Here is a 15,037-nt window from a genome sequence, read left to right on the forward strand (position 1 = left end):
CCAGGTTTGAAGTTAATCAATATTGCTTGAAAATCTCCCATAACACAAATAATCCCAAATAGCAAGAGAATTACCTTTAAGCATGCTGGTAACCCTAGGGAAGGGAGTATAAAAATGGCACTAAAAATGAGATGTTAGTGAGCTATCTCTTTTGTTACAAATGGAAAATGGCCATAAATAGTCTAAAACTCTAAGACAATATTCGTGCTTAGGCCTTATAGGTTATGATTTTGTGCAGTAAAATACTGTCCAGTTGTGTACTTAAGTTGTTTTTATGAACTTCTGATGTTGAACATTAAGTATCAATGGCTCAGTAAATATTAAATACAAGTTGACCATTTATAATATTGTATATGCAATACATGCGCTCAAATGGCATTGAGAAGGTTATCCAAAGACCTGTAGCATGCTTGATAGATCTGGTTATTGGCAAGAGGGTGCTGTTTTGTGTCTTAAAAACTGTCAATTTACACTAACTTTCTGTTTCCCATGCTTTTGTGTGCTGCCGTTCATTCTACATTTGTAACTGAAGAGAAAAAAATGGAGGAAACTGACCCCAAGAAATGTCTTGGGATTTGTGTCTTCTTTTTCAAGTTTATTTTGATGTGTTTTTATTTGGTCTCCAAGTTCACAGTTGCATGTGAGAAGACAACAATACTTTTTAGAGAGCACCCACTTAATTTATTGTAAGGGAATATGAAGGCAAGGATAGTTAAGAATTGTTTAAGTCATTAGCTAGTCCGTATAGACATATAAAGCCACTGGCCTATTTTGATTTAATTAATTTCTGTTAGAAAACATTCTATATATTTAAATATGTATTGCCATGCTAAGAAACTTATCATAGGAGGAAAGTTAATCACGACTCTTCTTAGCTTTCTAAGAGTTCTCTCTAGCAAGGAGTCTAACTTGATTTTGACTTCTGTTAGAAGAGAGCATCATTTTGGACTCACTTCCGTTTCTGTTTATAATTCTCATCTGAAATCAATATACTCGGCTTTGCATAGTCTGCCAGAAAGGAACACAAGTTCAAACTGTGAGGCCAGTGTGGTAGACACTGAGCCTCCAGTAGAGCGGTCCGGGGCTCCGGGGATTCTGTGGGGCTGCTCTTGGCGCGAGGGTGACTGTGAAGCCTCAGTGTGGCTAAGAACTAACAGAACAGAACTGCGGTGGAGCTTCAGCCATGGAGAAGGACTGAAGTGTAGACACAGTGGTAAGAATTGCACCTCAGAGGTCCCTGATTTAGAGTTTATTGCTGAGAGAGGCAAGGCGTTCCTGACGCATTAATAAAGCAAGAGGAACCAAGGCCTACTAGCGTATATTCACTGGGATTTATCAGAAAGTGAGGAGCATTCCACTTGAAGTGAGTGTAATAAAACTCAACCTTAAATAGCTGATGAGGTAAGATAGCGCACAAACAAAATGGAAAAAAAATACATCCCAAATGTTATTTAAAAAATAGTTATAAAATAGTCAACAACACAATCTGTATTCAAATTCACTACAAGTATTTATCTTCTAAATACACCATAAGAACCAAAGCAAAATAAAAAGTTATAAAATTGAATGTTGACGCCTATCAGCTTTTTATGGTCAAGCAACACCCAGACTCATGTTATACATTGAGCAGTTAGTCCGAAGTTTAGTAATGCTCTTATTACCAGCGTTCACTTTGGGCAAGTCCGTGAAGCAACCAGCTGACATCTTGAGTCAAACCATACATCACTACTGAAATCAAACTTGAAATTTTTTTCTGTGTAGCTGTTTCTTGCTAGACTAAGTTTCCTCTTGTCTTTTGAATAATTATTTTCTTGTTGGTTTGCTTGCCTGAGTCGGTGTTCTCTGGGTCTGCTTGGAGCTGCATTCAGTCAAACCAAACTGATGAAGAAAGTCATGACTTGGTTAAGTGACAAGTTACTGTGGTAGCTCCAGCTACACTAGCAAATCAAAACAGAAATAATCTCTTTTTCTGTGTCCTGGAACTCCCACTCATTGAATATATTTAATTCAAGAAACACCACTTTACACACTGATGATGAAGAAATACAAGTCAATGGGCTACAACACCACTCTGATGCATACGACTTAAAGGGTGATAATTAAACTCTCCTGGGATTCTCCTCATAGGGGCTCTTTAATCTCTGAGACGAAAGGAATACAAAGGGAGAGTATGTCCCACTCTGAAGCCAGGAGAGAAAACACCGTGTGTCTTTGCATGGTAGATACGTCTAGACAAGCGTAGAAAGTAAGTTAAGGACAAGGGCAAATGTCAAATCTGTTCAGCTTTTCCCTGGGTCATTCAAATCACCTCAACATCACTGTACCCAATTCTCAGTCTTGGGCTAGTGTTACCAACACTAGAAAAAGGATGGGATTTAAAATCAAAAGGAGGGCATTTTGAAAAGCAGTTTTCTTACTTATTTTTGTAAAGGGTGACATATTTCTAGAAAAATAGACATTGTACAAATTTAATTGCAAAATTTATCTTGAGCAATAAGGAGTTTAGACATTGTGTAATGTGTAAACAGCTCCTTCTGCTAAGCTAAATGTGTTTCATTTGTTAGGGGGACACCTGCCCTGTCTGTAAGGAAGGATGAATACTTAGTGTGTGCACATTAGTCATGAAAATGCGAAAGTGGCATAAGACAGGCTTATAGCAAATTCGCAGGTCACATATAGGTATACACATAATAAATAAATACAAATGAGACAACCAACAAACCGAAAGCTATTGTGCCTGACTCACAAAGCTACTGAAAATTCTGAAAAATGCAAATTAATCAAATGAATAACAAAGAATATTTACAAAACAAAAGTGCAAAGGCCAATGTCTGACTTAGTTGTTCACCAGACTTTTCTAGGGTTTAGACTTCTGGGAGTCTGTTCAGTTCTGAACAAACTGCCACCAACCCCATCTTGTGGACAAAGGAGGTATGTAATAAGTTTCTCAGATGCAGGAGAGCTGAACCATGTCTAGGACATAGCCATAGAAATTGCTTATAAACTCAGAATCAAATGGTAATTTGTATAGGCAGTATATTGTGGAATAATTCCTAAAACTTTGTAGTAGGCAAAATTTCAATCTTCAACTATATCGTGAAATACAGAAAAAAAGCACAAGAGGTCAAAGTCTTTATATAGCTCTGATCAAGGTAAGATGTTGAAAATCTCAAGACTGACTGCTTCTGTTGTGGTTGGAAGTCATGGTCAATGCTTTCATTTGGAAAGGTCATTCTTCTCTCTTTTCTTTTGACTCTAAAAGCCAGCAAAATGAACTGGGAATAGATCTTCTCTACATAGGAAGATCTCTAGCTAAAATTGCTACCTAAACTGGCATAAAATTTAAACAGAGTCCTAAAATCCTTGTTTATGGGAAAAAACAGTTGTAATATTGTCATCATGGCCTGTAATTATTTTGTATTTAAACATATATGTAGTACGAATGGGAGAAAACTAATAATTCTTCCTCTTGCTAAAGACAACACCTGAAGTAAACATTTTTTAAATTATTTTTTAATGAAACAAATGGTTATTTAGAGGGACATTTCCTATTCTACTTGGGGGACCTAATTATCCTGTTTATTTTTTGGAAGGGTTGAGCACCTGCCAATCTCTTTGTTCTGTTAGTTAGACTAAGTGTTCCCTGTAGCCCTTTGTTAGGAATAGAGCTGAGGCAGAAAAAGAGAAACAACTGTTCAAGATGAGTGAGGCTTTGTGCTGTGTAATCTCAGGCCCCTCTCTCTAGTTGTATCAGACTTAGTCACATGCCCCAATTTTAAAAATGAGCTTGAATCACGGTGACAGGTCACTCTCAATGTGTATCATGTACCATTTTATCCCCTCCTCAAGTCACATGAATAAATCTAAATCCTTGAAACAGAAATAAGCCAGTCACACAGTCACAGAAATTATAAAAAGGAAGAACAATAACTATACCACTTATAAGAAAGGTTTCTGGGGAGTTGGGAGGACCTTGGACTTAACATAGAGTAGGGAACCCTGATGGCACCTTGGCCTGGAGAGGGAGGGAGTGGGGGTATGGGTGGAGGGGAGGGGAGGGAATAGGAAGGAGGAGGGAAGGAGATGGAAATTTTTAATAAAAAAAATAAACTATGGGAAAAAAGGTTTCTGTTCTGTGGAACTGAAGTGAATGCAATTGAATATAATTTACAAAACAAGAGATCTTTTTCTACATATGAACTGATCAATAAAAAAAAACAAATGCATTGATCACCAGTCAAATGTTCATGAAAATATTGAAATTATGAAATAAATATTTTTGAATAAACCAAAAGGAAAAAGGATAAATAACCTGTTAATTAATATGAAAAAATAATCTTTGAAAACATATAAAAGTCTTAGCTTTACAGCAAATTCAAGTAAATTAATATGTGCCAGGTATTTTGTAAGTTTTCAGAAAATTTAACAAATTGAAAGCTCAAAATATACACATAGCACCATCTTTTCACCTTATGTACATGGGGGGTTAGACTGTCATTTGATTGTGAAGATACATATACAAATGTCTGCATCTTCCAATTGCATGAGTTTAAAACACAGCACCATTGCAGGTATTGCATAAGAAAGAAAATAAAGAATAAGCAACAAAATGTTTAAAACATTGGAAATAAATAAAGTAGACTTGGAAAATAAATAAACTTGGATGTAAATACACAGTGAAAACTCAATATTAAATACCTAAAAAGCTATATTTATGCACAATTATGTTGACAGTACCCAGCCAGCAGCTCATCTATTTGTAAGGAAAGCCAGTTCAAATCATGGGTGGGTTTGAACAAACTCTGCCTTATGTCAGGCATGCTTCCTGGAAAAACCCTTCACAGCTTTCCTCACTCCTAGGGGGTTTGCTTTCCTAAATTCATTGCCGGCTTTAATTAGTAGGTAGAAAACACTGTTCTATCCTGTGGAATATGTTCTGCTCCTTGAGGTGTGAATTAGTCTCTGTGACCGGAGGGCTCTGGTGGTGTGCGCTCAGCTTCCGGGGAAATCCAATGAATTAGATCCCAGCAACATCCATCCTTGTGCTAAATATTCCAGAAAAGCAACAAAAAGTTGCTCCAAACAATGAATGGGTAGGGAGTATAAAATAACGTTTGATAATTCAACTAACCCCACTGGAGTTTTGCTTCCTTTTAGAGTATATGTTTGTTTATTTATTTTCTCCCCCAGAGCTGAGGATGGAACCCAAGGCCTTGAGCTTACCAGGAAAGTGCTCTACAACTGAACTAAATCTCCAAACCCAGAGCACTGTAGGCATGGAGCGCCTTTCATGTAGAATCTCCATCTTTTCTTCGCAGAACTGGACTCTTTCTAAAAAAACAGCCATGATTCTCCTTAGGACGGCATGTGCTCCACCTATTCATTGGCTGGCGCTTCACCCTCACTTTGCAAGGTGAGGACTCTTCTGTTTCTGTCACTACAAGTCCCGTGCTTTGCCCTGATGGTGGGTCTGGGGATCACAAAGTCAGAAGAATAACACATGAAAGAGCACAGAAGTCTTGCCAGGCTACTAAAGTTTGTCAAAATCCAAAGACTTGGTACTTGGTACTTTGACTTCACCACACCAAACACCTCTTAGGGAAAAACCACTTTCTCCATCACTGGAGACTCACTGAAGTGAGCATAGGGTTAGTTTGGTTCCTTCTTTCTCTTGTAGCATATGTTCAATGTCATGAGGAGTACTTCAAATTGAGCTCACAGCAAGGAAGATGCAAAGTCATTGTGATGGTTGGCTATGCTGAGTTTGGGGGCTCCCTGATAAAGAGTCTCCCATAGTTTGTCCTTTGAAAAATAACTTAAAAGTGGATCTCTTATTGCCTATTTTTCTGTATAAATAGAATGAATGTAGGATGGTATAAGACTTCTCGTAAAAAATCAGTCATAGAACAATCAACAGCAGTCATATGCTGCCTCAGTCTCAAAAGAGCAGAAAGATGACTTTCAAGCAACAATAGTGAATTTAAATATGAAGAAAATATCAATATAAATTTCAAAAATTCAGGTTCAGAAATCAAAGTCTAACCATGTTGATGAGTTCACAAACTGTATGCTGTCCGTGGCCCATATCATCTCATGGGATTTCTTCTGAAGAACCCGTGACAGGCTCGCTTGCATTTTCATATGAAACTGAGTAGAACTCATGGCCACGGTAAAGCAAAACACACACAACGAAGTTGGGAAACATCTGAAAATACTCATTTCCAATTACTGTCAGGATAGGATTCAGATGGTGGCTTCAGATGTTTGGGCCACATCAGAGGAAAAAAAAAAAGCAAAGAAAAACGGTCCAGAAATCATACGCCTTGAGAGCCCGTGGCTGTAAAGCACGGATCAACAGCTCTAATGGCATGGAGATCTCACCAGGAACGACGTCTTCCTCTGTAGTGTTCATTTTCCACCTGCCTTCGGCTGGGCAGAAGCCATAGGATAGAGGCAGTCTTCTGGATTACATCTTCCACTGGGGCCTGGGGGGCCTTGTGGCCCTGGGGCCCCTGGTGAACCTGGCAAACCTGCTGCTGATGAAATAAAATACACTGTGAGAATGCAGGTTACATGCAATCCTGCCTGTCTCCCTCTCTCCCGCTGCCATGAGCCATTCAGCTGAACAGGTAAGGCCCACAGGGGGGAAGAGGCTCATCTTTTAGAGGCCTGCATGCATAAAGATAATAGGTCTATCACCTGAAGATCCAGGAAGACCCGGACTCCCTGGCAGCCCAATTCCAGGTTCTCCTCTTTCCCCCTTCTGTCCTCGGTAGCCTGCACGAGAGATAAATACGGGGAGAGAGATGAAAACATGAGTATCCAACACTGGCATGCTCATGGAAGTACTGTACTCTGAGGCATGTTGTTTCTTCACTCATTTTGCATTAATATTCATTTCACATTATCATACATGAGACACGAATGAGTACAGTAAAGCACTATGCAGCTGATATGTAAAGTTAAACCAAGCTTTTGATAGTGAGGTTTACTTTTAAAAGTAATAAAAATAGGCCCTGCAGTGGTAGGGCACGCCTTTAATTGCAGCACTTGGGAGGCAGAGGCAGGTGAATCTCTGTGAGTTCAAGGCCAGCCTAATCTTCAAAGCTAATTCCAGGACAGTCAGGGCTATTGCACAGAGAAACTCTGTCTCAAAAAACAAAAGCAAAAAACCCAAAACAAAATAATAATAATAATAATAATAATAATAATAAATCTTTAAAATGCACTGTAAGTACTTTGGGGACTTCTCAATCTTTCACATTGTGGCAGATAAAATTTATGGTCCTTTTCATTCATGAACTGTTACAGTAAAGCATTTTTGTGTTGTTATCTTAACTGATTTGACTCAAATTTCTATTTTGCCAATCTTGAAATTGTGAGTTGTTTGTTCCTTTTATTTAATTAATTGATTATTTCATTTCATAAAGTCTATATTCTTATGCTGTCTTGTTCTCATATGAAATAGAATTTATTTCTGTATATTTCTTTCCTGTTTCCTGTATGTAGACTCCATCATAATTTCTGTTGAAGAGAGCTCACACACCTATCATAAACATATAAGAGGAGATATGAACAATATATTTAAGGATTATCTATAGTGCCAAAATTTTTATTATTAAAAGCTTGGTTTGTTGGTACTTTATATATTATCTGTGTATCTATGAGACCCTCCATGTTTCATTGAACCCAACTTGGTATTTATGTTTACTATATGATAAATGTGAAATGGAAGATTAATATATGATGAGAGAAGCAGCAGTACACACAGCGTGAGCTCAGAAAATAGCATAGCTTCTGAGGGTGTTGCATTCATATGGACACACACACACACACACACACACACACACAGTGCTCAGCTTCCCTGGTTCTGGTTCACTAACCGACTGCTGAGCCCTTCAGCCATTTTGACAGTCTTGTCCTCTTGTTTCCAAAGGACAGCGTTGCTAATCATTTTGTTCAGTCAGAACTATCCTAGAAATGTCAACCATTCTATGGGCCACTGCATTAAAAGCAAGGGTTTTCCTTGACTTAGAAGTTGATGTTACCTAAACTTTAAAAGTTCAAAAAGAAGAGCAATGACAGCCAGTATTGTCCTCTTAAAATTGATGGCAGTGGATAGGTAGACTAGATCCTTGGCCTCTTCCTCTCGGGTCTTCCTCCTTGTTATCTTCTGCTAACTTTACATGCAAAGTTCTTTTAAAAGAACACCAAATCAACCCCCCCCCCTGAAAACTTTATTTTTCTGCTGTATTTCTGGCAAATTTAACATTATAAAGAGTTGAAGTGTCAATAAACAGCGATATTCACTGTCAGAAGCCCCACGGGGGAAACAAGCTGAGGCAACAACTTCTAACTGTGTTTGTTGTCGGAAACTCTGGTGGGACAGAAGTTGTGTCCATTTTAGTAGATCTTGCCTTAAAGAAAACTGGAAATCATGTGGGGAATTCCTTCAAACTCAAGAATCGTACTCAAATCTCTGTTAGAAGTCGTAGTCTGTGATGTGCACACAGCCACAGCTAAAGCCACAAAAATCTCTTGCAAAAGGGTGGCTCCTCTTCTTTTGATCAGTTGGCTGTGTAGCGAATATGAGTGTTGTTTTCACCCCCCCCCCCGACATTTTTGACATAGAGTGGCCTGTGACAGAACCTTCCAGATCACCTGGGAAGGTGCCTGGAACCATGAGCATCTGTGGGAAAGGTAACTCCAGTCGGAACTCTGTTTACCAGCTCCCTCTATTTTCCATCTTGTGTATTCTCTTGGACTAGAAAGATTTGAAGGATTCATCTGAAATTTTCTACTGGTATTAACCTGACTTCTTCGTCATGTGGTTTGAGTAGCACATGTTCAGATGGCCTTTAGAGGTCTTTCCAGTTCTCACTCATTCTGACTTCAGAAGAGAATCAATGAATGAAAGATAATAACCACCCTATAGAAGTGTAAATGGGGAGGGATTTGGTTCTGCCTCAACTTGACATGCCAGGCTTTGTTGAGTCCCCATGAGAGGCCTTAGCCTCTTTGAGGAGTGGATGGGGGTAGGGGGTTGGGGGAGATGGGAGGAGGAGAGGGAGGGCGAAGTGTGGTTGGTATGTAAAATGAGTTAACAAAAAGAAAAAAATAAAATAAAATATTAAAAAATAAGTGTATACACACAGAAGACTACCTATGAGTCGACACACTTCCCTTTTCTTCAACTCTGAGTCAAACCTCCTGACCTAAGAGAAATGGAAGGTGGATATTTGTTGAGTCAAAATTATCGCAAGGCCTGTACCTCGAGGCCTGTAGGACAGAGAAAAGCCTGGCTTGAGTTTGAGGGGTAGTATCAAAGCTACTGAGGATGAGACAGCAATATCTAGGTAGATGTCCCTCCAGCCAGGAGGAGGGCTTGGCTATCTCTGATTGGCTGGAGGTACCCCCACATCTCATGGGTCACTTAACCTATATAAGCTGACACTCACAGTAATAAACTGAAATCCTGCTTTGACTTGACTCCATATCACTTCTGATTGTCCTGTATCGTGGGGCTGCGGATCTGATTGTCCTGTGCCATGGGGCTGCAGAATGGGGAGATGCACATTCACCTACCTTTCCCTGGGGAAAGGAGGCCTGACAGATATTTAAGGAAAGAACAGTGGTTTTGAAAATGAGCATAGAGGCCAACTCTTTTTCTGACTTCCCATTTAACTTGATGTGACTCATGTCTTTTGCAGTTATCAGGTGCAGTAGATTTTCTTTTGCTGTGAGTTTGGAGTTTGGCAAGAGGGCTTTGTGGTAGCTACTTCCTCCTGGCTGTCCATTGTGGAATGGGAACTGAGCCTGGGCAGACTCATGGGTGACAAGAACAATCAGGAAATAATGATCTCTGCAGAAGATTGAAGCATCTGTAGTCCAGAGGCTAGGACTGGATATTCAACCCCCTGACCACAAGTCTGCACCTGTACAAAAGTTCCGATCAGTCTTCTATCCATGTAAGCATCCTACAGTCAGCCTCCTGACAGCATGGCCCAAATGGTTCTCATCTTCTGACTGGTTTGATGTAGGTGGATCTTCTGTCTATGTGTTACTTTCATTGGTTAAATAAAGAAACTGCCTTGGCTTTTTGATAGGGCAGGATTTAGATAGGTGGAGTAGACTGAACGGAATGCTGGGAGAAAGAAGCAGAGTCAGGCAGATGCCATGATTCCCCTTCCTGACACTGACGCTGGCTAGACTCATGCCGGTAAGCCACGACCTCATGGTGACATACAGATTATTAGAAATGGGTTGAGTCAAGATGTGAGAGTTAGCCAATAAGAGGCTAGAACTAATGGTTCAGGCAGTGTTTAAATGAATACAGTTTCCGTGTAATTATTTTGGGTAAAGCTAGCTGGGTGGCCAGGCAGGACAAAAGGCAGCCCACTCTCCTATTACAACACCGTTAGCTCATCATTCCAGGTCTTTCTCTGCTGCCCTGCCTTTAGACTAACTGGCTTTTCTTTTGGGGCTCCAACCATGGCTGGCTCACCACTCACACTAGCAACATCCTTCCTTGCTATGCCTTCAGTAGCTGACAGTGCCTCTTGTTTCTACTGCTCCCCCATCTCCACATTGACTGCCTTCAAATGCCCAGAGACAACTGCCTCTAGCAAGCTGAAGAACCCAAGCTGAAGTATCTATGGGTAAGTTACAAAGGCCTCCCATTTCCTCCACAGGCTAGCAGAGAATTGTGGCTGAGTGGGATCCATTCTAAGGTTCAGCCAGAATCTGAAAACCAGGGGTCAATCTTCTTCCTGAAGTGGGGCCCTGTGGCTAATTTTGAGAATGATTTTACTAGTGTCTGCTGTTCTGTCCCTGTTGTGTACAGAATTTGGAAAGGTGGGTAATTAAAATGGATTCCAGAGCAGAATTTATTCAACTCCAGCAAGGTAAACTTCCAAGTATGCTTAGGAATAACTTTGGTGGTAGCAGAGGTGCCTAGGGCTACAATTTCTCTAATCTTGTTTATCATGGTCCAGACATACTAAATTAGGCATTTCTCTGTCAGAATTCATGAATCGTCTGAATGCAGACCTATCTAGTCAGTTTGCAGATTGCTAACCACATTTTTACACAATAGCTGTGTCAGAATAACTGAATCAAGCAAAATTTGAGAGCATTTGTCTTTTCAAGTTGTCATCAGTGGGACACTTCCTTTTTTGCCAACTTAAGTTTGTCTTTAGAGACTTTAGAAGTCATACAAAGTATCTTTTAAGGTAGAGGATTTCAATAAACCTTTGTTGGGCGCCAGATGTAGACAATTTCAATAAAGTAGTCCCACACTAGCTCACAATGGAGTATAATAAAGGTTTTTTTTTTTTTTAATTTGGGTAGACAATCCTCTGCACGAATGGGGAACAGGAACCTAATCCAGCAGTTGAGAGAGTACACACGTTTTTACATTTGTTTTTATAGTACCCAAGACCACACCCAAAGTGGTCCAGCATCTCAAAGGTCATTGGCTGAAGGGTTCTCACAGCACTTTAAAGTTCATAAGTTATCATTTCCTGCCCAAGACATACCCAAGATTAAGCTATCTAAAAGTTCTGACATAGATGGAGTAGATGACCCCCAGGCCCTGCCTTTTACTAGGGAACTATTGACAGTGAATGGGGAAGGGGGACTTATTCTTTTTTGTTTGTTTGTTTTGTTTTGTTTTGTTTCTTGAGACAGGCTTTCTCTGTGTAGCTTTGGAACCTGTCCCAGAACTTGCTCTGTAGACCAGGCTGGCCTTAAACTCACAGAGATTTGCCTGTCTCTGCCTCCCAAGTGCTGAGAGGACTCATCCTTAATGGATGGTGTGACCACTGGTAGGTCTCCCATGTCCTAGGAGATGGCTCTACACCTGTGCACAATGGGGAGCCCTAACTGGACTTAGTGAGTCATTAAAAGACAGACAGGAACTTGGGGAGGGCTTATTGAGGGGGCATGGAAAATTTGGATGTGGATGGAGAATTTTAATCATTATATTTCCCTGAATACATTTATGAATTTCTCAGAAATGAATATAAGTTAAAAGATTATGTCTATACTTTAAAAGTTACCATCTACAAAACTCTACTACGCAATCACTCTAAATGCCCCCCCCCCATTAGGTGTTAGCCCCAAATGACTATTGAAGCAGAATCTCCTGACTCTTTCTTCAGTTTCTTTAAGACTCTCTGAAGAGAAGCCTTGCCTGGCAGTGAGACGGAGGCAGAAACAACTCTAGGATCCTATAGAACAATAGAGCAGCAGAGAGCATTGCTGTTATTGTTACACTGGATCTCGTGAAGGTGAACTTAGAGTAGCAGGCATATCAGTTTTAAATTTGCAGTAGTAACACTATTTATCACTAGAAAATAAAACATCACCAAAATAGTTCGCAACAAGTCATTACACACAAATCACGCATATGTTTTAATTGCAATTAGTATGTTTTAAGTATTGAGGATTAAAAACCTGGCAAATACAATATTATACTTGCACCTTACCTTGGGGTCCAGGGTCTCCTGGGGGTCCAGGTAACCCATCCTTCCCCGGTGGGCCAGGCCTCCCATGAGCTTGAGCGGACAGCATTGCTGCTGGCAGCTTAAGTTGGGACAGAAACACAGCCATCCTCTCTGCATTTGTGAAAGAAAAAGATACATCACAAAATGGAAGTGTTTTTATGTCAAATGATTTCCAAATACTTTTATAAGAAGTTGAAAAAAATTCAGTTACTGATTTAAGTATGTATTATATACCAATGGTCTGATGGCTGTGTTTTTATAAAACAAAGAATCAATTGCATGAAGTTGTCTTTGTTAGGCACTGAGGGATACATCTTTATGAATTAAGTCCTTCCTAACACAAGATGCTTTCCCAAAGGGCACATCAAAGGCATTGCCACTTATTCATTTAACAGACTGCCTGGAACACAACACCATGTGTACATATCCTGGAGAAAGTGTCCAGTGATGACAGAGAACATTAACCGAACACACCCTCTCAGGAACTCACCATCAGCTCACCATAGCACCTTTTAGTAGGTGCAGTGGGGTGTGACTGCTAAGTCTTAGACAGTTCTTAATGTCATGGGACTTTGAGATGAAAGTGAGTATACAAAACTGAACGTTAGCATGTTGGATGGGGTTAGGGGGATGACTTGGTGGGTAACAGTGATTGCCGCACAAGCGTGTGGACTCCAGTTTAGATCCTCGGCCCTCCTGTAAAAGCTGTGAAGGCTTGTGTGCATCTGTCACCTGAGTGCTCAGAGGTCGGAGGCAGGAGATCACCTGGATTTCTAGCAATCTGCCTAGCAGAGAAAGCATAGCCTAGATTCAGTGAAAGACCAGTTCCCCTGTGCGCAGGCACTTGGTCACATAGGACACATCCCAGTCAATCGGTTCTTGCCCTGCACACAGACATATGATACCCCCCCTTACAAGAAGAACCAAGAATACTGGTGTGCTAATGAAACTTGAAAGAACCATAAAAAAGAAGTTCAAAGACTATAAGTATGAAAATATGAATAAGAATTTTCCATTTAAAATCAGCTTCTGAACAAGGTATATTATTAACTAAGTTAATTAAGCATTCTTTATTTTATTTTTTAAAAGATTTATTTATTTATTTATTTATGTATTTATTTATTTATTATGGTCACAGTGTTCTGCCTGCATGACAGAAGAGGGCACCAGATCTCATTATAGACGGTTGTGAGCCACTATGTAGTTGCTGGGAATTGAAATCAGGACCTCTGGAAAATCAGTCAGTGCTCTTAACCTCTGAGCCATCTCTCTGGTCCCCTCTTCATTTTATTTTTTAAGTAAAAACATATATGATTAAGGGTCTCATGCAGTCCAGGATACCCTTGAACTCCTGGGGTTCCAGCTGCTACTCCAACACACCTGGCTCAACATTCTCTATAGCAGAGTTTTTCATTAGGGATTGTGGACTTTGTTCTGGAATTACGGAATTTACTCATTTAAGCAAGAACTATTACCATGTCTTTATGAAGCTCATATATTATAAAGGACATTTCTAATCTGGTGTCTCAAACTTTCCAAAACAGCTGAGCATCTTCAGCTCAGTCTGAGACAGAGGACTAGTAATCTGTCAGCTCATGCAAGACATTTCTTGTCACTATTGAATTGTTTGTTATTAATTTCAGACAAAGTGTTGCCAGTTAAATTTTATCTCAAGAGCATACTCAGTATTTTAGTCTGGAATTCATTTTGGGAAAATCATGATTTCACTTGTCTATCAAGGCTGCCATGGGGCTCCTTAAACTTGCTTTGCTTATATTTTATATATTTCCATTGGAAAACTCTAATATATGGGTGATTAATTTTTAAAATACAAAACTAGAAGAGGGTACAGTCTTGCCATAATAGGAAGAAGAAACTGGGTGGTTAATGTTTCTCCTCACCACACAATTTCTTCAAAACAAAAACAAAAAAACAAACTGTCTTAGTAATTCAAATGATTTCATTGGTAAAATTAGGTTGCAGCTGAAATAGCTCAGCTGGTAAAGATGTTTGGCACTAACCCTGATGACCTGAGCCCAATCCCTGGGATCTGGGAGGAGGAGAGCACAGACTCCTACAACTTTTCCTCTGGCCTCCACACATGTACACACGCTGTGGCACATGTACCAACACACATAGGTGTGCATGTGAACACACACACACACACCAATAAACAAATGTTATGAAACTTGTTTAGTACCTTTAATGCCTAAACAGTGATTTGCCACCCTAATTTTCTTCTCTTTAACCTAAGAGGTAAATTTATAAGTACTTTGTTTTGGGAGGATTTTTAATAACTTTAGCAAAACTCAATTATTTTAAACAACTACTTCTAGCTGTAAATGAACTGGCTTTAAGCTACACTAAGAAACAGTCATTTGGCATAAGCTAATTAGCTCTTCTGAACCCTACCCTAATGCTCTATAATTGAAACTAATAGTTTCTTAGCATCTAAATGAATTGCGGAGGCCTGTATTCTTAATTGCCTTCCCTCTGTTTTCAGGGCTCCTTAGTCATTTAAACTGTTTTTT

General features: G+C 39.7%; 1 protein-coding gene across 1 annotated transcript in view; it reads right to left on the minus strand.

The window, feature by feature from the left end:
• Positions 1-6,408: 6,408 nt before the first annotated feature.
• Col19a1 (collagen type XIX alpha 1 chain) overlaps positions 6,409-15,037 on the minus strand; it is a 302,587-nt gene continuing 293,958 nt past the window's right edge. The window contains exons 51-53 of the mRNA XM_042055762.1: positions 12,489-12,617; positions 6,700-6,777; positions 6,409-6,536 (exon numbers count right to left, since the gene is read on the minus strand). Of these exons, the coding sequence (XP_041911696.1) occupies positions 6,409-6,536; positions 6,700-6,777; positions 12,489-12,617 (335 nt within the window). The remainder of the gene's footprint in view (positions 6,537-6,699; positions 6,778-12,488; positions 12,618-15,037) is intronic.

This window comes from Arvicola amphibius, chromosome 9 (genome assembly GCF_903992535.2).
Source record: "Arvicola amphibius chromosome 9, mArvAmp1.2, whole genome shotgun sequence".
Lineage (NCBI taxonomy): Eukaryota > Metazoa > Chordata > Mammalia > Rodentia > Cricetidae > Arvicola > Arvicola amphibius.